Below are 26942 nucleotides of genomic sequence, written 5' to 3'. Positions count from 1 at the left end.
CAGCACTGCACGAAGAAATATGCTTTTTTGGTTTAAAATTTTCATCGGGGGCCACTACCCTGCAAGCAGGCTTATCCAGGCATAATTGTTCGCCCAAAGAGCTACAAAACTCCTAGTAACCGCCGCCCTGAGTTCGCAACTATAGACCTAGGTGTAACTTCTAATGAGCAATTTAACACCATAAAACGATCTTTGATAATACTGTATCACAGATGTGCTTTTGACAGAACTTTCCCAGTACAGAAACCATTGCCCTGACAGCATGCTTAACCATTCAAAGCAGTTGGCACACGCCACTACAGAGTTTGCACATCTTTACCATAATAGCAGTCACGATCACGACTCCGTACTCTTGTCTACATTCAATATACGAGTATAGTAAGCAAAACTTACCTCCTAAGTTTGGGAAAGAATCGTGTGGTATTGTTGTTGTTACGTTGTGAACGATTCGTGTAATGTGAATCTAAGAAAAGTATCCACATTTTCATGTCATGTTGGCGTATGCATGCATTGCGCACTGGTTGCACTTGCATCCAATTATTTCCTTCTATTATTACACGTCCATTGATTGTTTACAGACGTATTCGTTTATGTATTTTTATCTATTGTCGGTAGTTGCTTCATCTCGTATTTGACGTGTGAGAGTGTCGAAATTTATACGTACTGTTCTATATTCTCATTGCATTTACCCGGATTGAAAACATTTTGGTGAGTGTTTTACGTTTGTGGGTTATGTAGCGATTGGTGATCGAACTGTCGATTTCAGCAGTCTGAGTCATCGATAATTTGGATTTGCTAAATTACAGAATAACATCCTCGACTGACCTAGGAGTACAAGTTTATTATTAACGACGGGATAGGTCGGACTTGTATAAACTGACCAGCAGCAGCAACCTTTTGTTAGCCTATCAGTCGGAATACAACACCAAGGACTGACTTTACTCCTATGTATATATTTATTTATTTTTGTAGTGTGACACCTCTAATAATTTAGGATCTTTTTTTTAGGATGTAATATTTAATATGACATAACAGTTAGCTAATAATTATTTTATCTTTAATATGCATGTTATAGTTTATCTCCCAAACAATATTTCAGTTATATTTGTTCCATATATTTTGATGCTCGATGTCAAGGAAGTTGAGAACCGAAAGTTTGAAAGAATTAGTTTATGGCCACCACATTGGAAAGGCAAAATGGCTGTTGGCCGAAACTGGTGAGTAAATGCATATATATCTGTCCTTGCGTGCCACTTATTGGTACCCCGTTATAGAGAAAGGGAGAGATAATCATTCAGTTAGATAATCAGAGTTTTTGCCTCAAAGGGTATTGTATAACACACCCATTTTTCAAAGGCATTGCCCTATTTCTTATAATATCAAATTTTTTTCTGGTTACTCATTATATTTACCAATCAGATGTTTTATGAGAATTAATATTTACATTTTCAAGTTTAACGCTATTTCATTGGTGTGAAAATTTATCTGTTTCAAAATCTTTTCAATCAAATGATTTTACTTTCTGCATGCAATCATACAATGTTTGATTGCAATCATTGCAATCCAACACTGTACGGTGATGTCCAAAAACTTGGTTCTCTTATAGCCAAATACTTTAACATTAACTCATTTTAGGCAATTTAGCATAATTCCCATTGTATATTTTATATAAATAATTTATCAATAATATAATTATTTTCAAGATATGTACTCTCATCTCTATATTTTTGCTTATGGACTCATTCCAGGTTAAATACTTGTCAAATCTCGGGGGATCCTCAACTAAAAACATAGCCACAGGTCGGGACGTTGTGGAAACGAAGAAGTACGCAGAATATCTGTAGTCTTTGTCATTGAAGGTATTTAATATGTGTATTGTGTTGCTCATCATCTTTATCTTCTCTCTCCTATTTTATTGAAACTATTTTTTATTTTAACTTAATCCTTTGGTGTACATTGGTGTGTTCCGATTGTCCATTTATGGTGTTACTAGGGCTGGAAATTTCAGGGAAAACACTTTAACCGTTAACCGAGCAAAATTAACCGGTTAACCGCCGCGTGACGTTTGACGTAATAATTTATAATTTCAGCTTGTTACGTCACAATGCTTATAAAGCATTTTCGCGTGTTCTTATCCCGGTATCGCTTATTAAAATTATTCACGAATCGAGATAGTTTCATGATTGCTCTGCTGCAATAGATATGCAGCGTGGTTCGGGCGTGTGGAAGTATTCAAGAAAACCTGATTCCGTTGTTAAACGTCATTTATGTGACAAATTATCAGTGTTCGATGTGCAAATTTTACTTCGAGATATATATCATATAAAGAAAAACGGCATCAACTGCGCACTTGTTGTATGACATTGAATATCCGATTTTGCAATGAAATCGTGAACAACATATTTCGAAATCGACCGAAAACTGATTCTGAATTCATCATTGCCAAACTTCCATAATCAGCAATCTTGGTACTTCCATTATTTTTCACATTTATTGAGTCCTTACTCACACAGTTAGTAATATTCTTTTGAAATAAATGCCACAAGAGATAAATTTACGATGACGTAATCATATTTGAAGAAATTGTGCGGTATGAAGATGATTTGTATCTGAGATGTCAGTTAACGGTTGAAATAAATCGTAACCGTTAACCATCTGAAATCGGTTAACCGGTTAACCAATCCCAGCCCTAGGTGTTACACAATATGGTATAATGTAAAATGTCATGATAATTCCATTTCAAATTTGTCACAAAAATATGTCAAATTTCTAAAAACTGCAAAGAAATAAGGTTTAATGACGAAAGACATATAGGTTAGTAAAGATACGAAAATGTTCTCAACATAACGTCGCTTAAACTTTTATTTAAAAATATAAAAATCCACTCAATTTTTGCAGTATAATAATAAATCAATCAATTTATCGCTGACCATTGAATGCAATCTTACTTTCATTTTTTAAATTTGAAAAAAAAAAAACTGGCCACCCCTAATTTAGAAGTTAAATTTTTACTAATACAAGATTACTACATTGTTTTCCAATTTGGTACTCTTTTTTCAAATTATGTTTCATCTAAGTACTTTACAGTTGTTACGAAATTTGCCAAATTACGAAATTTGGTACCAAGTACTTAGCTTTAGACTCACGCTTTGAAAATTTGTTGGAATTCAGACTTGATTCTAAACTCAGGTGTATAATTTGCGACTCAGGGTCAGTGATATTCTCTGCTCTGGCATTGCTACTATAAATTAAGGTTACCGTGACCTTGCTCTGAGCAGTTCCACATGCACTATAAAATTTAGTTTTGAAATAACTTGTTTTAACTAAAGCAACATAACACATGAAAGTTATATTTTTCGGTTTGGGTGGAAGATGGACCACGATTGATTCTCAAATATATATTTGAGAAATAAAAACCCACTCGTATGTTATTGCTTTTTATTAAATTATGTTACCAGGTAGGATTATTTTGGGGCATCAGTTGTGTACAACATATCGCCTGCGTTGGCCAGACCATATGTCACGCTTGTACTAGAACGCATTGCCTACTTTGGCTCGGCCATATGCCACGGTTGTATTACAAAGCAGCGCCTACGTTCGCCCGACCATTTGCCATGTCTCTATTACAAAGCGAGGACCGACGTTGGGCCAGCGGTCAATTCTTTGCCGGACTATGGATGTTCGCCATTGTTGGGCCGGTGGTACAAACAACGTTCGACCAGGGTTGTGCCTACGTAGCTGTGATATGGCTCTGTGAATTCCTCTTCAAGCACAATTATATATTCACCAGTTACGATATATTCAAATGTATATTTTTATTATATATATTATATTCATTGATATATTGATTGACAATTTCTAATATTCAAATCGCAGACGACAATGTATTACGAGCTTCACATAATCAAGTAAACTACTTATTTATTAATTCAAAGATGAAATGTTATTAGCATATCGTTCACAGACTTTGTAGTTATACAAAATCTAGTATTCCGAGAAATCCGTTATCTTCAGGCACAAGAATAAATTTGAACGTATATCATACTTGCACTTCGAGAAATTCGCAAAATATAGATATCATCTATACATATATATAGAATATCAGATTTGTTCATAGATTGCAATTGAATTTTATTTTATTAAAAACAATTTACAATTTTTCCTTATTCTCGATATTTATAGCCTATTTAGATGTATTTGTAATGCGATAAAAATATTCACGTTCACAATTCATTCTCATTCATTTTCGTTTTAATATTCATCAATAGTCCGGGGATGTTGTAATTTTCAAGGTAATAATCCAAATCGTCTAGCTTGTCGCAATATTCTTTTCTGAAATCGTTTATTTCTCGATCCCCATGCGCTGTCATTTGCAGAACCCGATATGACGTATTTGGATCGGATTGGTCGGTCTCAAAAAATCTGGGCCAGTATATTTGTCCTTTTGCTTTTGACTGTTGAAATTCTTCTCCTGTTTGTTTATTGATAGACTGAATACCATCAAGGTTGTCTGATACTGGAACCTAAAATAACAACACGCCATAAGCACAATGTAAAATACTCAAAAAATTTGGTTGACTTTGCAATATTTTCTCATTGGAAATAAAGGTATTTAAAATATTTTATCATCTGACCCTAACATGAAAAGCTGAGGAGTGATGTACTATAAGTGTGAGTCAAGTTACTATATATTCTATCTTATTGTAAACAATAATTTTATATAGTTCCAAGGAGGCTGTAATCACCTACCAAGTATATTTGCTTTAAAGAGAGCAGGCAACCACTAATAGTACCGCAACGGACTCTTATCGGTCTCTACGGACTCTACAGATTTACATCGTAAACCACGAATTTTTGATCTCTAATGAGTCTACCACCCAGAATATTTAAAGTTAATAATACCTCTTGAGCAGTCTCCGGAGGTCCATTTGGGTTTCCATATTTTGCAAAATTAACCCAAAATGTTCTCATTCTTGCAGCGAGTTCTGCTTCACCGTCTTCAAATCTATATTCGGTTAACTTGTCAATGTCGAATAAATACGGAACTTCTTCTGTGTGACATACCATTTCCCAACACAATGTATAGTTTTCCCAAAATTCCTGGATTCAAATAATTATAAAATTTAATGAAAGGTTTAAACCATGTTCTATATTCTTTTAATTCTAAACGAGATAAGCAAGTACCGGGAACGACCAAGTTTCATTGAAAGTGTAAAACCAAATGTCAGCATTTTCTTTTGCTTTGTTGCGATCGGAATTCATTGCTTTTCTTCCTGGACAAGTGAACATGTAGTCGGTGACCGCATCATCCATAGGAATTCTTTCATCACAATCGGTTTCTTGTGGGTTTATTCTTGGACACTGTGTAAGAAAAGTATGTTCTGTGATTGCCATGACAATAAGTACACGGCAGTGCGAAACGACGTCTAATAATATAGAAGATTACGTTTCATGTCTTTAAATTAAATCTTTATACATAATCCCAGATCACATTAAGACTTATCTTGTGGAATCCAGAAATATAATTCAAGTACATGCGTTAAAGCGCTCACCTGTGGTGGGTACAAATCAACAACGATGTCTGTATGTTGTCGGAATATAATCTGGGCACTTGCTTTATATATTCTTTGCGATTGAATAGGAGAGGAATAGATCTCGCCAACAAACATGGCACCTTCGTCTTCAACATACCCAACAATCATTGGCTTGTCTTGATTTTTCCCCTGTAAATTTTAGGTCCTTCAGTTTTAAGTTTCAGCTACACGACAATGATAATGATGAATTATCAAATGGGTCCCCCTATACAAAAAATTATTTAACGCACAAAAGAGATTGTTTGATTTAATTCTTAGTGAACGAGTGTCCAACTGTCTGTCGCGTTTCTGCGTATTTATGCATCTCTATTCGCAAATGACTTTGATCATAACGATTGTTGCAAAAATAAAAATCATTGCATATAGGTTATGTTTTAATATAAACTCAGTGGTCGTGTATGTAATTTTTGTACTTCCGTTAACATTACCTCTTTAAACAAATACATCGGGTCGTTGTCCAATAAAATCCCATCAAGTATCGGAGAATATGGTTCAAATATTTCTGATATATGCTGCGCGTTTAACTGCATTGCGTAAGGTAAAGTTTTGTAACGTTCCAATAGTTCTTCCATCGATAATCCCCTCAGACAATTTAAGTCGTTAGGACTGAAATAGATATTAATAAAGTTAGTTTTAATGAATATATCAATCTAATGAACCTACGAGTTCGTGAGCTTTCACGTTGCGTTTTGCGGGTCCAAAATGCCAGATTCTAGGTGTCATATTACAATAATATTGACGTACGTCCAACTTGGTTTCTTGATAGAAATAAACTGATGTCGTATCCCTACTAGTTAATGTTGAAAATGTAGAAGTTCGAATTTTAACCAAGACGTTGTGAAGTAATTACTATATTTACTGTCTTTTTTATTGCCTAGAAATAAATTCTTTCTTACGCGCATCTTGCCCATCTTGCAAAACTGTTTCCCAAAGCCTGTGCAGCAGATACATCTTTGTATGGCAACCCAAACGGATTACTCTGCATAACTACTCTTTGAAATAAATGATTTACTTCGTCTTGTAACATCAGAACTGCTATGCTTTGAGCTCCGGCACTTTGACCAAACAATGTTACCTAGGATTAAATTTTTCAATGCTCGTCTGTTACGATAAAATGTTATGCTGTTATATTTAGTTATTGAGAGTCTTACTCTTAGAACATTACAACATGTAATATCTGCTGTTAACCGTCGAAGTATTCTGTGAGACGCCCTTAAATGGCGACCCCATGATGCAATTTTCATAATCAGTTCAGTTTGCATTGTCATTTACAGGTCATATTTTTACAACAGGTAGCTTACTACAAAGCAAAAAGTGCAGACCTTATTTGACGCCTATTTAATGAAAATAACGTATTTCATTTTTTTACGGTGTACCTGATTGGGGTCTCCACCAAAGTCTGCAATATGCCTGTGAACCCATTCAAGTGCTTTAATTTGATCGTATATTCCGAAATTTCCAAGTGCAGCTGTGGATGTTCCGTCATCTTGGTAAAAAAATCCGAATGCGCCCAGTCTTTGAGAAAACATTTTTAAGTTAATAAATAAACTCTGTGAAATGCATAGTGTACCGTAGGTGATGACTGATGACGCCTTCTATTCAGATATATTTCCATGTGTCTTATCGCTTTCAATTTGAGGCTAAGTACCTTCGGTCAAACCTGGATATGCTCGGAGTTAAGATGCTAAATATGGCCACGTTATAAAATGACTAGAATACGGTTTATTGAAATGAAATGTCTTTTGTACTAAGAGAATAAAAACTTCGCTGTGAAGTTTACCTGTAGTTTATAGTAACAACAATAATGTCGCCCCATTCAGACAAATATCTTGCGTCATACAGTGGTATTGCATTCCCGCCAGCCATAAACGCACCTCCGTAGATATACACCATAACAGCCAGTTTTTCTTCTGAATCGGACATTAATTTCCGATGTGATGCTTCACGTTTTGTAAGTCGACTTGGAACGAATACATTTAGATTGAGACAATCTTCACTCATCTGTTATAAAATAGAGGGCAGTTATTTCTGTACGACGTAGAATGAACACATACCTTTTACTTATTTGTATAATTTGTGAAAATGTAAACTTGTACCCACGGATTTTTGTATGCAGGAAAATGTTTTATATGATATAACATAATAGAGTCAGATTAAAAAGATAGTATCAACTAATATTTTGCCCTTCCCATTTGCAACATAATACCGGTGTCTGGATATCTACATTGAAAACTTGGCAAACCAGGGGTACGTAGACGGACCGCCAAGGCATTTATTTCAGTTGAATAATCATTATTGGCCATTTTTTATCTTGAATATATTTTGCAATAAATATTATATAATATCACTCACGTCTTCTACTGGAGGACATGAATATTCGGGAGAGGGAAACACGCAAACTTGCGGGCACGCTTTTGGTTTTTTAAATGCATCGATTCGCTTGTAGTCATCTTCCACAGGCAATGGGTCACGAGGTTTTTGCCACCTGTATTCGCCCGCTGTTGATTGACTGAATGGAAGTCCATAAAATACAGCAGTACTCTCGTTTGTTAAAAATCCTCTAAGTCTCCCAATTCGAGGAACTGAAAAAAATAAAACTATTGGTTGTTTCAACTTCTAAGAAGCAATCAATGAAGTGTACGAAATTGACTTATAGGATATTTTATCCCCAAGGTAGTTTTAGAAATTGGTTTTTACAGTGCAAGTTAGGAACTAACTAAGTGCTATATTATGAATGGAAACGAACATATATTGCTTAATCCTATTCAAAAATGTAGTAAGGCAATAATGAATAGTGTCTTTTCTTCAAAAATAATACTGATGAATCCCTGATGAAGCCAAATTACTGTAGACTTACTTTGAGCAATGACATATCCTGCATCGACATCCGGAGGTACCAAATCGTTGTTGGAAGTGAGTAAAATCGATAGTGTTGTTACAACAATCGCGACAGGAATAAATCCAGCAACAAAAAATGCAATAGTTTTACTTTGAGCCATATTGTTTTACTAATTCACTCGTACTATTTCAAACGATCTAATACGTATGTTTCTTTCGAAAAAAGGGGGGAGCTTAATTTAATATACAACTGAAAGGCTTTTATTTTTTATTCTGGACGGGAATCTTATGAGGCTGGTACTGCAAGACCATAACATAATAGCAATGTGGACAACTTTTATACAAGTCTCAGTGGGAACATACTTGAATAACTAACTCAATTCAACCCTTGTTCTTCCTAGAACAGCACGTTAATTGCTGGACTACGTATGACTTGACAATTATTGTACCAACACAATACTACGAGAAGAATATCGTCATAAGGCATTACTTTTAAATATATATTTCAGATAACAAGATTTGACTTGTCATAACAATGTTTGTTCTATGTTTGATAAACTACCACACCATGAACACATGCGATAATTCAATTAATGTAAGGTTTGCATAGAACAGAGCAGCGTGATAAAAATGCGATGTATTACTGTAATTTTGAGTTAATCGATAACGAAAGAGTGCAACAATATACATCCATTTGGTCACAAACCATTCATACCTGAATTGTTATGATGCTCATTCTTGTAATATCCACAAGCGTCAACATCGAACAGAAATCTATCGTTCTGCGAAATCATTGCGATGTTACGAGTTTTGTCATTACAGTAATTGAATTACTTTTAATAAATCGGACGATTACTCAAATAACATTACTTCAAAATTTTTTATCAAATGTGTTTACCACGTGGTAAGATTATGGAATTTGGGTGGCGAGTTCCCATTACTTATTTTGGTGATTCGTAAATCGGCATATAACAGTGCATATGTGTGCAGTGCAGTGCATACAACAGTGAAACGATATCTTGGCATAATTCTCAGAAATTTATTAAATTGAATTCGCAAATATCGGCATCTGCCAAAGCTTACATTGATTGAAGTTTTATTGTCGTCCTTGATCTAACTTCCCGCAATAAAACTTATATTGTCTTTGTCATAATTCATTACAATATATCACATTATGTCATTTTTATTAATTTCTTGTAAATGTTTGGGCAAAAACGCTCCTCGTTCAAAAAAACTGTTAGCTGCAGAAGGATATCTGGTTGGCCTTTGCGTGATATCAATTGAAAAAACTTCTGGTTCCTGAGCGTGTTCACCAGAGGTTTCTTTCTGGAGTCGTTCTCGTGAAGAGAGTGATTCGATATTTGATGATCCTCGGCTTATTTTGTCTTCTAAAGCTGACTCTTCGGCCTCGTCAATCTCATGAAATTCATTCTAGAAAAAAAACGTCCGACAATTAACGTAATATGATGTATATATAAAAGAAAAGACGTTGACATAAGCATTTGGGGTTTTTATAATAGTGTTAAACTTCTTGTGACTATCTCATCGTGAGCACTTCCCATAAATATAACTTTTTCTCGAAAACAGCTTTTTGTCTTCCCCCATTTTCAGGCGTCTCGTATAAATTGAACGAACATCAGTGGGTTTTTATATATACAACTGAGATTTGATAGATAGTTGTATGATTTCCGTGTGAATAGTGCAGAACAATCGCAATGATGACTTGTGTATTTTTATTTATTCAGTCTCTTGAAACATAGAAGGTGGCGTGATTGTGACGTGAACTTTCAATATAAGAACTCTTAGAAAACCCGTGTATGAACAAGAGTAACCCTCAGTTATGTATTAGGTTACTATTGTCAACTGACCTAACATAACCCAACATGAAAAGAAAAATGGTCATTCTATGTTATATTGCACTCTTCCTTTTGTGATGTTCCTGCACTTTAAAGTATGAGATATATATAAAATGTTTAAAAAATCTGTTCGATATATGAATCGTTGGATGAAATAAAATCAACATTGTCGCCTAGTTTTAACTTGGAGTGTAAATTTCTATAAGACCAATTTGAAAATACCTGAACTAGGTTATGTTTTCATATTCTAGTTCTGGTGATTATTGATAGGTTTCTTGGGATTTTCAGAACACATCAATGAGTTTGTTGTTGTTACGAAGGCTTCTAACGTATTATATCGCAGAAAAATTGAAGTAAAAAAGAGAGAAACGCTCAAATATATGGTCTTGAAGGCTAAAATGAAGTAGTATAGGTGTGCAATCGTTCACAGTAGACTACCGATACCGCAGCCTTCACAAAACCGCCACAAGATGCACAATATTTAATTTTAATATGTACATTTCGTGTCCTTATTAAGCTTATTTCAAAACGATAATGGGTGTTTGAACAATACCTCAGCTTGTTGTGCGGCTTCCCTTGCTGCTAGCTTTTTCTTTAGCAGTTCGTGCGATATTGAAGATTCCAATGATAAAGGTTCTGGTGGATGGCAAATATTGCGACATATCATTGTAATTAAGGTCACAGTTTCACAGAATCCTGAAATATGCATTTGTTTTTTACTTTGCAGAAAAAAAATTCAATTATTTTGTTCATTGTGTAATTAAAAATGTAGCTTCAAAATTTCGATTGCATCGGGAAAAATTCTGGCAATATGCAATGATGGGATAAAAAGTTCAATCTGCATAAGGCATCATGGTGAATGCACTAAATTGTCATCATCTAATTCGTGGTTATAACTCACCTATCGTTGCAAGCAAAATGGCAATTGCAGAATAATCAAACAAGTCTGGTATCGCTGGCGTCGGTGTTGAGGTTGGAGTTTTGATAGTGGGTAACGTTCCTTGATGAAATGGGAATATTTAATTATTTTCACTAAAACTATAGGTATAACATAGCAACATTTCATTGTTGAAAGATTTACCTGTCCAAGGAGGCCACGTAGTTGGCGGTGTTGGAGTAGTGGTAGTTGTAGTCGTTGTTGTTCTAGTTGGCGCGGGTGGTTTTGATGGTAATCCGGGAGGTGTAATCGGTGGTTCGGGCGTAGTTGTTTCGTTTGTAATAATCATAAGATGAATCTGAATTCAATTTTAAAAATGTCATTGCAAATTTTATTATTGAAACACCCAATATTTTTTCTGATTATCTAAAACATATATATATCCCTGACATAACGACTTGAAACATGCTTCTCGGTTTTTAAAATGCCCAACTGGTCATGCAAAATTGTCCCGTTCAATGTAAAGATTCTGTCTAATCGTTAGTTTATTCTTTGTTTACATGAAAGAATTGATTGATGGTTTTGATTAAATGTCATAAAAACCTTACAGTTACCTTAATTTTTTCTAGTACGTCTTTAATTGGTTCCGAAATACTGAAATTTAGTCCACAGAAGCTTATAATATCGTCTCTGGTTTTCAGATTTATGTCACCAGTTTCTATAAAAACAGGCACAATATCCCACTCGCACAGTCGCCTGGCTGCAGGCCTGGGATCGTCAACAGAATAACCATCAGAAAACAAAAACAAAATCCGTTTTGGTGGTTTACGTTGGGGATGATCCGGGTGATGCGGCTGAACCATAAAAGCATTTTCTCCAAGAACGTACCTAGAAAATAAAAGATATGATGATATCGTTCATTTCCTTGTAGTTCAAAATCAAAATATCTGGTGTTCTAACTTTTTTCATAATTTCATTATTGGAGATGTCAGTGGACATAACGATCGTTTTGCACTTTATGCTGGCACTCTTTCTCTGGTTGTTGTGTTCTGACACAGAATTTTAACGGTTTTAATAAACCGCCTTTTTCTTTTATTACTGGACCAATTGCTTTGAAATTTTCAGCGGTTTAAGATTGAATTTTTTTCGCCACAAGGCTATTACTTTTAATTATTTCAAAAATCTCTGTGAACTTTAAAAGATTCGTTTTTTATGTGTCAGAATAATAAATAGCGGCACCTTGTGACGTGTCCACATATTTGAGCATAGCTCTCTTGTTTCTATTTTGATTTATAGGAATTTGCAAAACATATGGGACTTAAAAATGTTATTCGTAAATTCTTTATCAAGCAAAGATTCTTTGTATTAAGGAAACACCAAATTTTGTGTTCCTGGTAACGTCGTGGTTGTATTCATATATATAGATTATTATTATTTTTGAATCGATATCTTTTTCAAACAGTGAAATTGTACTAGAACATGTAGAAAAAAATCACTTACAAAAACTGATTCTTCCTGACAAAATCCATTGCCGAGCCGATGTGCGTTTCTCGCAGCGTATGGTTCATTTTATTTAAAGACTGGTAAAACTGAACTCGATTTTTGGGTTGAGCGATGTGCATAAGAACCGTGCATTTGTTGTCGAATGACAGAAGACCAAATCTAGATCCAGCATTTGACGATCTAACTTTGTAAAAATAAAATTATATCTCTCATTTATCAACTAAAGTCAGAATATTGTCCCAGAATGCGTTTCCCCAACAATTATAGAAAAATATGTCAGGCATGCAATCTTTTGTAGAATGTCTAAAATACAGTAAACACCATAAAACAGGTGGATGCGTTTCCCCAACAATTATAGAAAAATATGTCAGGCATGCAATCTTTTGTAGAATGAATAAAATACAGTAAACACCATAAAACAGGTGGATGTTGTTCTAAGAACAGCATGTGCCAACATACCGTAAGGAAGCGGAACGATATCCTATTCCGCCATCAAAATAAAAATGTTTTGTAGCAATTTTGATCCACGATCTCACTGGTTCAAGATCTTTCGATGTTAGACTGGATGATACGTCCACCAAATACACTACAGTTGCATCTAAATAATAGTATGAACAATTTTATCAAATATATTAAGTTCCTTCTCCGACATAATTGGGTTAAAGACTAGGACTGAATGGATTTTGGCGCTCCAGAAGTGTGTGTACCAATGTGGAGGTAACTAATTTCGTTCGCCTACTTTACATCAAGTTGTGTAAAGGGACTGAAACCTATAGACAGGCGTATATTTCCTTGGCTAATACAGACAGTTCCTGAACTCGTGAGGGCACTGAAATAAGAAGAATCGGAATAAAATTATGTTCTAACCCTAACCTGGTACATACACTACGGGAGTACCTAAATTTGGATCAAATTCAAGCTAGAATTGAAATCCGGTCCGATTTGTAACATTATGTCTATATCAATAGTTTGTCAATGCTTGCCAAGTATGTTGAGCCGGCCAAACTTATTTTCAAAGTCTGGGAATGGATTTGCAAGAGGCAAATGCGCTCTAAATCAACTGTGTTGCGTATGTATTAAATGAATTCCCATTGTGAAGTATAAGTGAAGAATCAATTATTCCACTACGATGCGCTTACCGCTGATTTTGACTTCCTGTTTCGAAGGTTCCCAAACCGCATGAAATCCAGTATCTCTGAAGCCACCGTCAGTGATAAATGTAATGCTCATTCTTTCCTCAGTGCTTAATATGGTGATTTTCTTTTCACCATTTGTTAATTCGCCACTAAATGTCAATGCAACATGATAGCCTACGTAAATTACCTACAGCCCTAGGGAACTCTCTATCACTCTCTTTTGCTCTCTATATTCCTATTTAAGCACATGTCGTAAAAACTTACCTCACGTCATTGACTCCATTCAAATCAAATATCAAACTGTTTGTTTATAAAAAATTTAACAATCAACTCCATATACTTGCTTATGATAATTTTACCTTAGTTCTTCAATAATTTGATCTTTCTCTCTTTCATAACCATCATATATTGTAACTTTGTCAAATTTCCTTTCGGTGGCAAACCTGTCAAATCTATAAATAACAGTTTGTTTAGCAGTTTATCAGAATCTCTGTAATTTTAAAACATGGTCTGGTTTTTAGATGCATTGATGTGTATTGGTTCAAACGTTGAGACAACAATTAGTCACTGAAATCAGAATTCCCTTTTTTATAGGCTTACAAATTTTTGTGTAACAATGACCTCCGCACTGAAACGACGACTATAATAGACTAGTGATTAAAACAACACAAAATAATTTATTCAGTATCCTAAAAAAATTCTCGAGGGCAGTCCCAAATTCTACATCCTCACAATCCTTCTTATTGATGTGGAAGCAAGTTTGACCTACGTTAGCTCAACCCTGAATCCATATCTAGCTGCAATTCTCCATTCACATTGCACGTGATCATCATACGTTTCCTGATTATAGAATCCAGGACTCCATATAGATCGTGTTATATGATTCTTCGTATTTTCACAACTTGCACGTAACTCACCGTCTAAAGGCGCACTTGATGGTTAAATTAAATATCTCACGAAAATTTATATAATCTATACTTGCATGCAAAGAGTATTTTACACAATTAGGTTCGACGGATAATGCTGGGGAATATTCTCAAATGACTCACCTCCAAAAAACGACATCGGATTTGTGATGAGTCCGAGAATTACATTTAATAAAGCTCCAGAAGCTAGTTCGCTGAAGTATCTCAGTTTGAACCCATGATCTCTTCTGCTTGCCATAGCCTAAACATAATTATAACTATGCTTACATGCAGTTTCCGATGCACAATGTAAATTTAGATTAGATATTCAGCACACTTCAGTTACTACACATTTGTGCATATGATAAATGACTAGAAATTCAGAATAAAGAGCTCATAACTACCAAATTATACTACCGTGAGGCATAAGACATCACTGAACCATGTTGACGTCATGGATTTAAGATCTTTGACCCACCAAGGATGTAATGAACCGGTTAGTGTTAGTCAATACAGAAATGGAAAGATTGCGGCCTCCAAAGATAGTATCTACTAATGTAACATGAGCTACTAAAAGCAGACACACTTGTTAGAGCTCAAATACGGTGGACGGAAAAATTCAATTCTAAATCGGGCTTGAAAAATTACTAAACGTCAGGTCGGAAACTTAACCTGTATCACTGGAATCAGTCAAATAATTACAAAGAGATATGGAACTTCAGTTAGTTTTGATAATAAAAACGTTGTTCTTACTATCGCGTATAGTCTTGACATATCTTCGTATGTTCTTCCTGATTTAATTTTCCAATAACGAGGATCATCGTCGCCATCGTCAAATGCAGTTGTTTCTTGTTCACTCGAACGAAACTTTCGAAATATATTTCTGAAATATTCCGCTTCTGCTTCTTCAACAAATAACTCATTCTGGCTAAAACAAGGTACAGGTTTACTTCATTTTAGGTTTAAGATATTGCAATACGGAGTTTAATGACCAGAAAATCCCATGTATTTGTGAACTCAATTTCAATTTAATATTAGACTTGAATTAAACAAGACTATATTTACATTTGACTTGGTGCACATTATGAAAATCTAATTCACTAACCTCAATGGCCCAGAATGTCTCTGACGTAAGCCGCTGTTTCGGTGTCTTGGTTGCCTGTGAAAGATATGCAAATGCATTCGCATTGTATTGCATTTTGTTAAATGACGTCATAATCATGAAAATGAAATTTGGCTATAAATTTATGGATGAATATTGTGCTCGGTTGACATAGAATATAGATTGAGTGATTTATCGATCAACGGAAATATTTTATTTAAAAATCACTTCAAATAACACCAGTTATATTAACTATAATTTCAGGCAAATATTTGGAATACGCTTGTCGCACATTTGAGAATTTGTATTACTAGCTAGCATAGTTAGGTCTCGTGCGTGACCAAGAATCAAATCCAAGATTTGTAATCGGCAATGGGAATTCAGGTAGGGCAACATGCTCACGACGAGGCAAAGTCATTGTGAGCGATGAAATAGGATGGACAAACAGTTTAATTGCCAACTTCTGTATAAAATAGGTACATATATGCTGTGTAGAAATACAATTTATATGAAATAATTACCTGTTCGGCTCTGAATCAATTACAATACTGACAACATGTGCACCGGCATCTTTACATGCTCTTATCTCGTCCACAGCACTATCGAGAAGTCGATAACTCATATAAGGTGATTGGAAGTTGAATACTAAGATCAGCAAGGTTGGCTTCTTCCTCGCTAAACCGCCCTTCAAGTATTGACCTGTGAATGCATTTAATAAAATAGAAAACTTTTAATTAGTCAACGAAAAAAAGAATTTTGGACAAAAATAAAAATTCAAAACTTTGTGCTCTTAAAAGCCTTTGTAAATCTATGAGATTATGAATTCATTTGGGATGTAATATCACTAACCTCGAATAAATTGAAGGGGTCTCACAAAGTCGATTGGATGGGGCGATACTACTATGTGATCTGCTATCGGGAATTGTTGCATTCTCGTCTGGTTATACATCGTCATTTCGCGATCAATTTTCATCAAAAGATGGGTGCGATCTGTTTGACAGCACGTTTCAAAGTTGACAAAATTCAATGCATTGTCTGTTACTATGTCAACCCCAACACGACTCTCGTTTATTTTCGATCCAACCAAACTCATCGCTTGTACGCCTTGGCCAATAAACTTTTGGACGTAACCAAAATCCTGATCCTGCAAAAATCGTTATTTGTAATGTATGTACTGGGTGTGGTTTGAAGTACGTAATTTGATAACGCCAAATGCAATGAATAGCGATATTGCATCACAAATCTGTTACTGATTTTTTTGTACATTATAGGTATGTATGGCTAACACGGCAATTTAATTTTCAATTGTTCTTATCAAATAATGCTCCTCCTGTATGTTACATGCGATTTTGAAAGTTAAATTTGAACTTACTGACACTCCAGATCTTTGAACTACGTATATTACATCTGGATGTGCACTGAAATCTTCTCCTGGGTGAGCAATAGCACTGCGGATTTCTGCTTCGTTCACAACGCGATGTAAAGTGATTTCATCATCTAATACTTCTTCTCTTTCTGTAGTCACATTTGAAATCAGATCGGGGCTAATTGTAGCATTGGTAGTAAATTCGGTTAGATTAACGTTTGGAACCGTTACAGATTGCGGAACGATATCAGCGACTATCATAATAAAGCAAACTGCAGCTTTAAGGTCCATAATAGCTACAAGAAGCAATGATATTTGTTCATCTAAGTTTTATGTTATTGTGTATCGTTTATAATTTTGTTTAAAATTATTATATTATGACGCAACAGAGGCGTTTGAAGATCAGAAATAATGTTATCCTCTATAACAGGACTACTCAACTGGCGGACCGTGGTCCGAATCCGGACCTTTCGACCATTTAATTTGGACCGCTTCTGCTTGTTTGTTTTGGGAGCATAAGCATCGTTAGGTACTTTCAGATGATTTTGATACAATTTAAATACACAGCTATACAGTTTGTCGTACTGGTACCAATATGCGACATTTGTGTTTCTATTTGCGAGCCATTATTTGACGTTTCGTTTATTTAATGGAAAAATATTCTGTAATGTCCGGACCCCAGTAATTTTGAAGTTTTCTAAACGGACCTTCGGTTAAAATAGTTGAGTACCCCTGCTCTATAATACCTCGCCATTCTACTGTAACTGCTAACTTTTCTACTGATCTATTCTCTAATAAAATTGTTACCATTTTTTTCTCTTGAAATATCTTTTCTTTCGACCTATCTGACTATACAGTGCAGTTCGTTTGCGCCTTTCAACTATAAGAAACAAGATCGACGTGTTGTAGCAATTATAACCGAATGATCATAACATTGTATTTTGATCCACGGGAAGTTGAATGAGTTTTTACACAACTAAATTCCAAACATAAAAAATTTATTGCCACAAATTATGTAAATTCAATTTCCAAATCAGATCCTTTTGGTACAATGTGATGTTGTGGAAGAACTGCTCTTCTTGTGAAAAAACTGTTTACTGCTTGGGGATATCGAGATACCATTCGCCTTTTCTTTCTTGGTTCTTCTGGAGGTTTTGGTAGTTTTGCTAATCGAAGTTTTTCAAATTTTGGAAGTTCATCAAACTGTAAGAAAGCAGCATATTGTAAACAAATATGTTACAGTGGGGACTGGAAATGCAACAACACAGCAATGTTTTCATCTTATTCTATTCCAAAATATGCAGTCACAAATCCAGTTTATGGTAGTAAAAATACGTTTACCTCTATTTTCTCTCTTCGTCTTCTTTCCGCAACCATAGACGCAGTTGATTCACTTGAAATCAATGGAATTTCCAAAGTAGAATTATAGGACACTAATATTCCAAGCAAGATTGTCTGGACTATCCCTAAATAAAAGACGAAACAGGTGATATAATTTTGAAATTTTAAGTGATCAAATGCTTTTGCTTAGGCTCCTGCATGATAAATACCATTTGTTTACAGTATACTTCTTAACTACATTAATTTAATCAAAAACTGGACCGTTGAAGTTTTTTGGCGCTTTGTACAAATATGGACTATTACACGCAGGGCTGATAAACAAATATAAAAATGCATATACATATACCATGCATCTGAAATAGCGATAGGCTGGTGATATTCAAAATATTATGAGGATTTATAAGAAAGCAAGACTTCGTTATCCATGATAGGGGATCTCGTTTGAAATATAAAATCAGCGTTTTCTTTTCTTATATATCGTCTTAACAATGTACCTACCGATAGTCACAAGAAGTCCGGCAACACCACTGTAGTTGAATTCATCTGGCGGGGGAACAAATGGCGTTGTTGGAGGTAGAGTTGGGTAGGTACCTGGAAAGAAAAGAAAAAAACGCTTAGGCTATTTCAATTGTAAGTCACGAGGAACGTTTTATCCTTTTTTTTGGTTAGAGATATTGTAGAGCAAAAGTAGTATCAAAGTCAGAGTGAACTCATTGTAGTTTTACAAAATTTATCTAAGTTCATTGTCTTTATGACCAAACTCATCAAACACATTTGAATTCATGTACCGAATAAATTGACAGCAAATTTGTTGAAAAAATTTATTATATTTTTTAGAATCTAGATTACCAGTATACGGATATGTAGGAGCAGGAGTCGGGGGAGGTGGGATCGTTGTTGTAGTTGTTGTTGTTGTGGTTGGAGGTTTTGATGGTAAGGTCGTTGGAGGGGTGGTAGTGGGTGGCAACGTTGTAGCTGGCTTCCATATTCCCCATACTTTCTAAAAAAACATAAAAAAGCGGGTGTATAGTAATAACTCTAACTACATGGCCATTGTAGAACGATAAATGTAAAATACCGTAATGGGAATTGACTAATATCGGCAATTTTGCTTATATTTTCTTATTCTTCCGATAAAAATTGAATAAATAAATTAAAATATTTAATCAAATAGATTGTTGAGGAAATTAACGAATGTCGTGGAATTAATGTCCATTTTCACAAATATATTGGTAAATATGTCGTATTGGTAAATGGAACATGACAGTGAGTTAGACTGATTTGTGTCTTTTATTACATCCCTATTTAGAAATGTAAAATTTGAAAAAGATAAAACGGACTAACTTTAAGTTCCTCTATGACTTCAGGTACAGGAGTTTCAATATCAAATGCCAAACCACACTCCGACACAAGATCTTCGCGCACTTGGAGGTTTATAACCCCGATACCAATGAAAACTGGTATGATATTCCATTTACACAAGCGTTTTATTGCCGGCCTTGGGTCATCTACAGAATGCCAGTCGGAAAATATGAAAATTACTCGACGGGGAATTTCAGCATTTTCATTTGTATGATCGGAACCCGCTTTTCCCGCTGCTCTTGTTTTGGGTGTGAAGGCAGATTCTCCCAAAATGAATCTGTTAGATGTATATGTGAACTTTATGTTAACTTTATTAACAAAACAAGATATAGTCAAATCAGACTGTTGTAATTGGTTATGATTCAGAATAGCGATTAGAATACTTATTTGCCTATAATATTGCTGATTAATAACGCATTTGAAATATTTCCATACACATTATTAAGTAATCCATTTGTGAAATTATTCTAGGTCTTACAAAAATTGTTTCAGCCTGGCAAAATCCAACGCCTTTCCAAGATACGTGGGTTCACTTGTTCTGTTCACTGATATCACTGCTAACTGCAGGTTGGGTAAATATGTAGATTCATCGATGTTCTTTATAACTTGTTGATCTTTTGCAAATGCCACCAAGCCAATTTTACAACCAACTTTTTCATAATCTACTGAAACTTCCCTCTTTTTCCGATTTTTCAGGCGAATTCTTGGAAATCTGAATTGTCATTTTAAAACGGGAGTATCAAAGTCATATCGCATTTATACTAAATTCTCATTGAAAAAATATAAAGACATTCTACACTTAATATTTTTAACTCGGTATCCTGGGATTGGGTCTAGCAGCAATCAGAATACTATATGTTATAATGTACAACTATTTTTAGGTTGATTTCAATGTTATCAACCTCAATATTGTCTGATAAGGATTTGGCACGAGTTCATTATATATATAATTTTTTTTATATTACTTCAAAGTGTATCACGTTACGCGCGATGCGTGGTTTGATAAATGAGGATTTTGTATAGTTCTAGTCCTGAAGTTGGCTTGTTCGACGCTTTTGAAACTGACATAAATATTACTCCATAATTTTAGAACGAAACCGTTTCGAGGTAAAATTCATGTTCAAACGAATTCAAATTTTCAACACATTCAAAATACTTTACATTGCCCTTCCAATATTTGGTGGAGGAAGTTCCGTTTCTTCTCCATTTTCACCATTATTAGCGTCTCCAGTTCTTTTCAGAGTAAAATATTTTGTTCCTGAGCCAATCCAATCTTTTATGGGATCCAAATCTTCCTCGGTCATACTACCAGAAGTGTCGATTAAATAGACAATGCTAACATCTAAATAAGTCACAATAGAATTATTTTATTTGTCACAGTCAAGTACGTATTTCCCGCTCTGGTGACCATGTTTCCAATTATTTCGTTCAGCACACTACCAAATCAATCAGCAATGCAAGAATAATTGGAAAGTTACATAATTTGGATACCCCACTTACTATCAATCTCTTCGTTCCCGAAAATTGGATTCCAGAATGCATGGAACCCCTTTTCATTATTCCCTCCGTCTGCTTGAAAATACAGAATCATGTTTGAAGTAGTACTGTTCACTGTAAATGATAATCCTTCTGATGCCAATTCCCCACTGAAACAAAACATCCAGTTGGATCCTTGCTTATATACATATATGCACATGCATCACGGGTTTATTACTAATTATTATTATAATAGAGCAAGGAAAGTACTTCTGGATTTGCCTGTTATTTAAATACCTACATGTAGAAATCTTATTTTGGGTCAGTATATAGCAGTTAGTCGGATGTTCGCTGGGTGGAAGAAAATACCACAATGCTGAGGCTATTGAAAAAAACGCTATAGAATTTTCATGGCAAAACTGTGTTGGACGAATATTGATCTCTGCATTGAATTTAGCTATGATCCAGTAAATTTGTGAAAAACTACTATGCGTGTTACTAACTAGTGGGTTTACCTGTAAACTTCAATTACAGGTGCTGTTTCTCTGTTGTCACCGTCATAAATCGTAACTCGATCGAATGTCGTTTCAGTTTTGAAATCATCAAATCTGCGTGATGATATATAGAGATTTGTGTCGCACAATTCGCTACCTTTAATTATCCTCATGCTAGCCTACAGTTTTATATATATATATATCCTAAATTAAAACACAACATTATTTAAATCAAATTGAAATTCAAAAAGCTCTATGCTTCGAAATAGTTAGTCATTCGAAAGTTTTATTGGAAAAAAACATTCACATTGCTCATAAAAGTTATATTACTTACGTAATCGATATTAGATGACCCTCTGAAACGCTAATCTTCCATTCACATTCTTTACCATTGGGATATTCGCCTTTGGTGAAATAATCGGGAGACCATATTACTCTTTGAATGAGATTTCTTGTTCCCCAGCAACTAGCCTCGACTGATCCAACTAAATACGTAATTATTAACTATCTATTACGTAATTTTTACATAGGAAAACATCTGAGATTATGTATATATGTGTCAGGTCCGGTAACTGTTACCTCCCTATGTGGAATATAAATACAGTCACCATAACGGTAAAAAATACCGACTGACGGTAAAATACTGCACGTAATCACTGAAACGAGAGGCACGTTCAGTAGAGCGAATGATATATTGAAACAGACATAGGCACTCGGTGAACATGGAACTCGATTAGGGTGATGTTAGACAGTCAAATTAGAATCCAAATGTTGGGAGAAATAGCTATCGACTAATACTTATTCAACAGAGTGAGAGTTTTTAGTTTTCTCACAAGCGTGGATTGTTACCGCGATTATATGAAAACTTTTGCCTCTAATTATATTGTTTCTAACTTAGTAAATCCACCAAATCTTCTTATTCCTGCCTGGCAGGAAAAGTTATTGTTCGGACCAGTACGTTAAAAGTATTCTAAAACATGTTTTTTTGACCAGTAAGTTAAAAGTATTCTAAAACATGTTTTTTTGAATATTTAATATAATTTTGAAAATATAATTTCCGTACCACCAAACCATGACATTGGATTTGATATGACTCCTAATAACACTGCAAAAATGTCTCTTCTTCCAATTTCACCAAATGCATTCAATTTGAATCCGTGTTCAGGGTTACTTGACAAAGCCTGAAAATGAAATTTCAGGAATAATGAAAAGAAGAGAGAAATGCTCAAATATATGGACACGAAAACTAAAACGAAGTTGCACTGGCATCACACTTCTGCAGTACCGGTACCTTAGTCTTTCCAACTTCGACTGACCACCAGTTCGCAACGATCGCCACAAGGTGCACAATTTTTAATTTTGCTGGCGTTATCATACACAAAAAACGAACATCATAGAGGCCACAGAATTTTTAAAATAAATAGCTTTCTAGCGACAACAACAATCTTTAACCAAAGAGGAAAGCCATTTGTTACTATAACAACAACATGAAAAAGAAGAAGAAGAAAATGAACGATGTAATCACAAAACGATCCATATGGCCAATTCATGTCCAATAATATTGTAAATATTGAAGGCTTACCCTCGCATATTGCAGAACCAAATTCTTGTAAAGCTTATCCGGATCTACTCTGGTTTCACTCAATTTTGCAATTCCATTTACCAATGGTTCGTCAACGCCTTCGTACTTCTCCAACACTTGGCGTAAATATTTTTCATTCGCAGCAAAGTTTGGTTTGCGTCGACTAAATATTTTACCACTGTTAGTTATTAGCTCATACCCAGTATTGTATCCAAAATGTAGTAAATTGTGATACATGAAAAATCATAATCCGTCTTGCAAGAATGATGATTTGTTTACATATAACAAGTAAAAACTGTAAATTTTAAACGCAAATAAAGTACAATTTCTTTCAATATTGTTCCAAGCGTTTTTCTAAGTTGTTTTAGGTTAGCGGTGCAATACCTACTTTATGTAATCTCGGATCTTCTTCAGTTGTTTTCGTGTTATAGACAATTCATAATTTTCTCCATTACTTCTTGATATTTCATTGTCGATGTCTTCTTTAAAATGGGGCTGCCTGACAATTCAGTATCAGATTTTGATTTCGATATAATCGAAAACATATTTATTAGCTGGAGAAGTAAATTTGAATATTTTACACTGAGCGAATGGTATTACTCACCTGTTTTGCAGGGGATCCACAATTATAGTGACAACGTGCACTCCCAATGACTTGAGTTTTTTCACCTCACGAACTGCTCCATTCAACATATTGAAACTCATTTTATCGGATAAAAAATTTATCAACATAAACACAATTGTTGGCTTGTACAAAGGAAGTAGTTCGTCAGAAATGTGCTTTTCTGAGAATATATATTTTTGAGTTTGGTTGCTTCTCCAACTGTGTGTTAAAACAGCTATGTTTTATAGATATGCGTATACTTAAAAGTATTGTATGTTCTACGGTTAATCAAACTCCATTTTTGTTTATTTCCATTATTGGCATGATCATTGTCGTTTTCGCAAAATTTTCCAGCCAAAGTTTGGCAATAAAGAACTATTCTGTAATTCTTGAAATTTGCTATGAAGTCTGCTCATATCATTCCTCACTAATTATATAAATGACAAAATGCTTCTTTTCTTTTGAGTACATGGTTTGTTTTTCTTTATTACATATATATACGTGCCCAGAGCAGACATGCGTCTATTTAGATTGGCGATATATATTCAACATGCCAGTCGACCAAAATAAATAAGCTCATACTAAAATTCAATTCACCTCGGATTGCAAGAAGTCCATATTCAAGATCGAGTGACTCCGGTGATAAATCCGTGTGATTCTGCCTGTCATAAACTCTCAATGTTTCTTCGTCCATCAGCACCATTTTATGATTGACCATATAATCAAGTTGGCCCAAGCCACTTTGACAGCAGTCTCGAAATGTAATTAAATGTTGAGATAGTGCTGTAAACGTCGTGATTCCGAATCTTGTTTTTTCTTTTTTGTCTCCAATGGAACGAGCTGCCCTAGCGCATTCTTTGATGAACATTTTGATGATGTCGAATTCTTTTTGCTGAATCATGAGATATTTGAATTTGGCGTTATAGTAGTTCTAGTTTAGAAATTTTCAAGCAAGCCTTTAGTCTATATTTAACCGATACAGATGTTCGAAACGGTTTGTTTGTTTTTAAAATCTTAGAAGTTAAATTCTTAGATCGGAATCTGTCTTTACATTTCAGCACCAAAAATACTAATCTCTTCTGTAAGGAATCAGGCACTGACAAAATCTAATTATTAGTCAAAGTTTTTAAGTTTTAGAAAACGAAAAAAATGCGCGTTTTAAACTCGAAAATGAGTCTTTGATATGCTGATATATATATGATTTGCAAATTTAAAACTTGGATGTGCGAAATGTTCGGCGGGAATATTTAGATTTAAAAATAAAAAACGAAAAATGCGCTCCACTATACGTTTCGACTGTGGATTTTAAATCGAAAAAATGAACTAAAGCCAGGAAGTAAGAACCCACCTATGGATCAACATTTCGTTTCACTTATCTGTATATTTTATCCATGTAATGTTTATTTGTTCAGCAAAATTCTTGGCATGTGGAATTTATAAATACTCAATAAATATGCTGAATAGAATTCTTACCGTTATACCCGGTCTTTGTACCAGGAAGATAACATCCGGATATTCCGTTAGATCCATCTGCGGATCAGTGAACACTGGAGCTTTTGTTCTGCTTTGCCGAATTTCATGCTTTGCGGTCTTAGATATGTATCTCGGAATGAAGTCTTTGCCATTGTTTGGTATTGAAGTTTTGGTAATGTGTACCAAGAACGACAACAAGATAATATACTCCAAAACTTTCATCGTGGTCCTTTATGTGTAAAATTAGTAACAAAATTTTTGTGTTTATCGATCACAGTAGTAAAAATACAGATTGTGACGAAACAATGGATATTTTAAAAATGCCTGTTTAGTTTTTCACTGAATTTGAAATTTGTCTCGATGCGATTACTCACCTCTGCTCATTATGTTGGACAGTCTTTAAAATATAACTTGAGTCAATAATGAATTGTCCGCTATAAAAGTAATCACCTTTGTCCAATTTTACGAGCACAGCAATTTAAAATATGTTTGTGAAATATTGACTGCAAAGTTTCGAATGGCAGTATTTTAACACACCATTTTCACATCTGATATATATTTAGGTAATTCTCTATTGTCTATGCTAGCATTTCCCAACCTTTTTTGATCGCGGACTATTTTCTCACCGGCGAAAACCTTTGCGGACCAAACACAACAGAATTTTAACGGCACAATATTCAATCCATGACAATGACGAGAATTTAAAATGTCTTTCTATTTTATTTTAATTGTGTTCATGGTAACTCGCGGTTGAGTCGACGGGTTACGAAAGGATGAAAGCATTACTTCTTTAAAATGCCACGGCAATCTGCGAACATAATAATGTGAGAATAAATTGCCCGATTATATTTAATTTTGATACATATTTTTATATATTTTATATATTTATATACATTTGTTATCGCCGTTAGAAAAATCCTACTATCTGCTATAAATTTTCAGAAAGTACAACTTGATTTAGTACTTATTAAGAATATATTTAAAGTATATATATTAGTAAATCAAAAATACATATTCATTGCCTTGCTTTATTATTAATTTTATGTGATTTTTTTAATCTGCGGTTTGTCTGGACGAAATAAAAGCAATACTACTCAGAAAATATCATGACAATCCGTGAACCTAAAAATGCGTGGCAAATTGCCCGATTATATTTTGTTTTAATTCTTATTTTTGTGAATTCGACAAATCTGAGCTGTTCGTACAACACTTACGGCGGTTACTGTACGTACCAATGTGGAGGGAGTAAAGCAAATAATCCTAAGGGAAAAAATTATGGTGCAACCCGTTTTATTTTTAGTATTTTGTATTGCCGCTTTTCAATTTAGAAAATTTGGGTTGCCACAATTGACACCTGCCAGAAAAAAAATTCTTCCTAGTTGTTCGAACTCGCGAAAAACACCATCTATCGTTACGTGTGCAGACTCGTGTTT

The 26942-nt window shown here is 34.6% G+C and overlaps 3 protein-coding genes across 3 annotated transcripts; all 3 read right to left on the bottom strand.

Moving 5' to 3' along the window:
* Positions 1–3707: 3707 nt before the first annotated feature.
* LOC120331351 (cAMP-regulated D2 protein-like) lies at positions 3708–8618 on the bottom strand. The gene is made up of 10 exons (XM_039398424.2): positions 8452–8618; positions 7947–8176; positions 7375–7595; positions 6971–7109; positions 6491–6669; positions 6023–6200; positions 5553–5723; positions 5185–5361; positions 4903–5100; positions 3708–4523 (listed from the first exon to the last, which is right to left on the bottom strand). Exons 1-10 carry the CDS (start codon positions 8591–8593, stop codon positions 4224–4226), a joined length of 1935 nt encoding a protein of 644 aa, XP_039254358.2. The 5' UTR covers positions 8594–8618; the 3' UTR covers positions 3708–4223.
* Positions 8619–9570: 952 nt separating this feature from the next.
* Positions 9571–17496, bottom strand: LOC120331465 (uncharacterized). Its single transcript, XM_039398552.2, has 16 exons — positions 17184–17496; positions 16661–16955; positions 16333–16510; positions 15815–15868; positions 15463–15637; positions 14854–14971; positions 14574–14724; positions 14164–14256; positions 13808–13953; positions 13128–13266; positions 12666–12848; positions 11780–12053; positions 11370–11523; positions 11190–11288; positions 10842–10984; positions 9571–9863 (listed from the first exon to the last, which is right to left on the bottom strand). The coding sequence occupies exons 1-16, from the start codon at positions 17466–17468 to the stop codon at positions 9600–9602; spliced, it is 2751 nt and encodes a 916-aa protein (XP_039254486.2). The 5' UTR covers positions 17469–17496; the 3' UTR covers positions 9571–9599.
* A 679-nt stretch (positions 17497–18175) lies between these two features.
* On the bottom strand, positions 18176–25737 carry LOC120331426 (uncharacterized). The gene is made up of 16 exons (XM_039398503.2): positions 25510–25737; positions 24634–24928; positions 24037–24217; positions 23821–23931; positions 23433–23595; positions 22914–23031; positions 22185–22335; positions 21872–21964; positions 21381–21526; positions 21042–21222; positions 20359–20592; positions 19863–20157; positions 19368–19518; positions 19017–19109; positions 18519–18643; positions 18176–18380 (listed from the first exon to the last, which is right to left on the bottom strand). Exons 1-16 carry the CDS (start codon positions 25729–25731, stop codon positions 18189–18191), a joined length of 2751 nt encoding a protein of 916 aa, XP_039254437.2. The 5' UTR covers positions 25732–25737; the 3' UTR covers positions 18176–18188.
* Positions 25738–26942: the final 1205 nt, after the last annotated feature.

The sequence above is a fragment of the Styela clava genome, chromosome 6 (genome assembly GCF_964204865.1).
Source record: "Styela clava chromosome 6, kaStyClav1.hap1.2, whole genome shotgun sequence".
NCBI lineage: Eukaryota > Metazoa > Chordata > Ascidiacea > Stolidobranchia > Styelidae > Styela > Styela clava.
Note: the sequence above shows the minus strand (reverse complement) of the source record. Positions and strands in the feature narration are given on the sequence as shown.

Bases quoted from the DNA above. Each gene is read 5' to 3' on its own strand.
- LOC120331351 (XM_039398424.2), bottom strand. From the start codon at position 8,593: ATGGCTCAAAGTAAAACTATTGCATTTTTTGTTGCTGGATTTATTCCT. The intron at 7,110-7,374 runs GTAAACTTCACA...GTTTTCTCAAAG, and splicing joins GTTGTTACTATAAACTACAG to ACTGGGCGCATTCGGATTTT. The intron at 6,670-6,970 runs GTACACCGTAAA...ATTTAATCCTAG, and splicing joins TTGGTGGAGACCCCAATCAG to GTAACATTGTTTGGTCAAAG.
- LOC120331465 (XM_039398552.2), bottom strand. From the start codon at position 17,468: ATGGACCTTAAAGCTGCAGTTTGCTTTATTATGATAGTCGCTGATATC. The intron at 15,638-15,814 runs GTTAGTGAATTA...ACCTTGTTTTAG, and splicing joins AGACATTCTGGGCCATTGAG to CCAGAATGAGTTATTTGTTG. The intron at 10,985-11,189 runs GTGAGTTATAAC...TGCATATTTCAG, and splicing joins CATTTTGCTTGCAACGATAG to GATTCTGTGAAACTGTGACC.
- LOC120331426 (XM_039398503.2), bottom strand. From the start codon at position 25,731: ATGAAAGTTTTGGAGTATATTATCTTGTTGTCGTTCTTGGTACACATT. The intron at 24,929-25,509 runs GTAAGAATTCTA...CTCATGATTCAG, and splicing joins TACAAAGACCGGGTATAACG to CAAAAAGAATTCGACATCAT. The intron at 22,336-22,913 runs GTACGGAAATTA...TTACGTATTTAG, and splicing joins TCCAATGTCATGGTTTGGTG to TTGGATCAGTCGAGGCTAGT.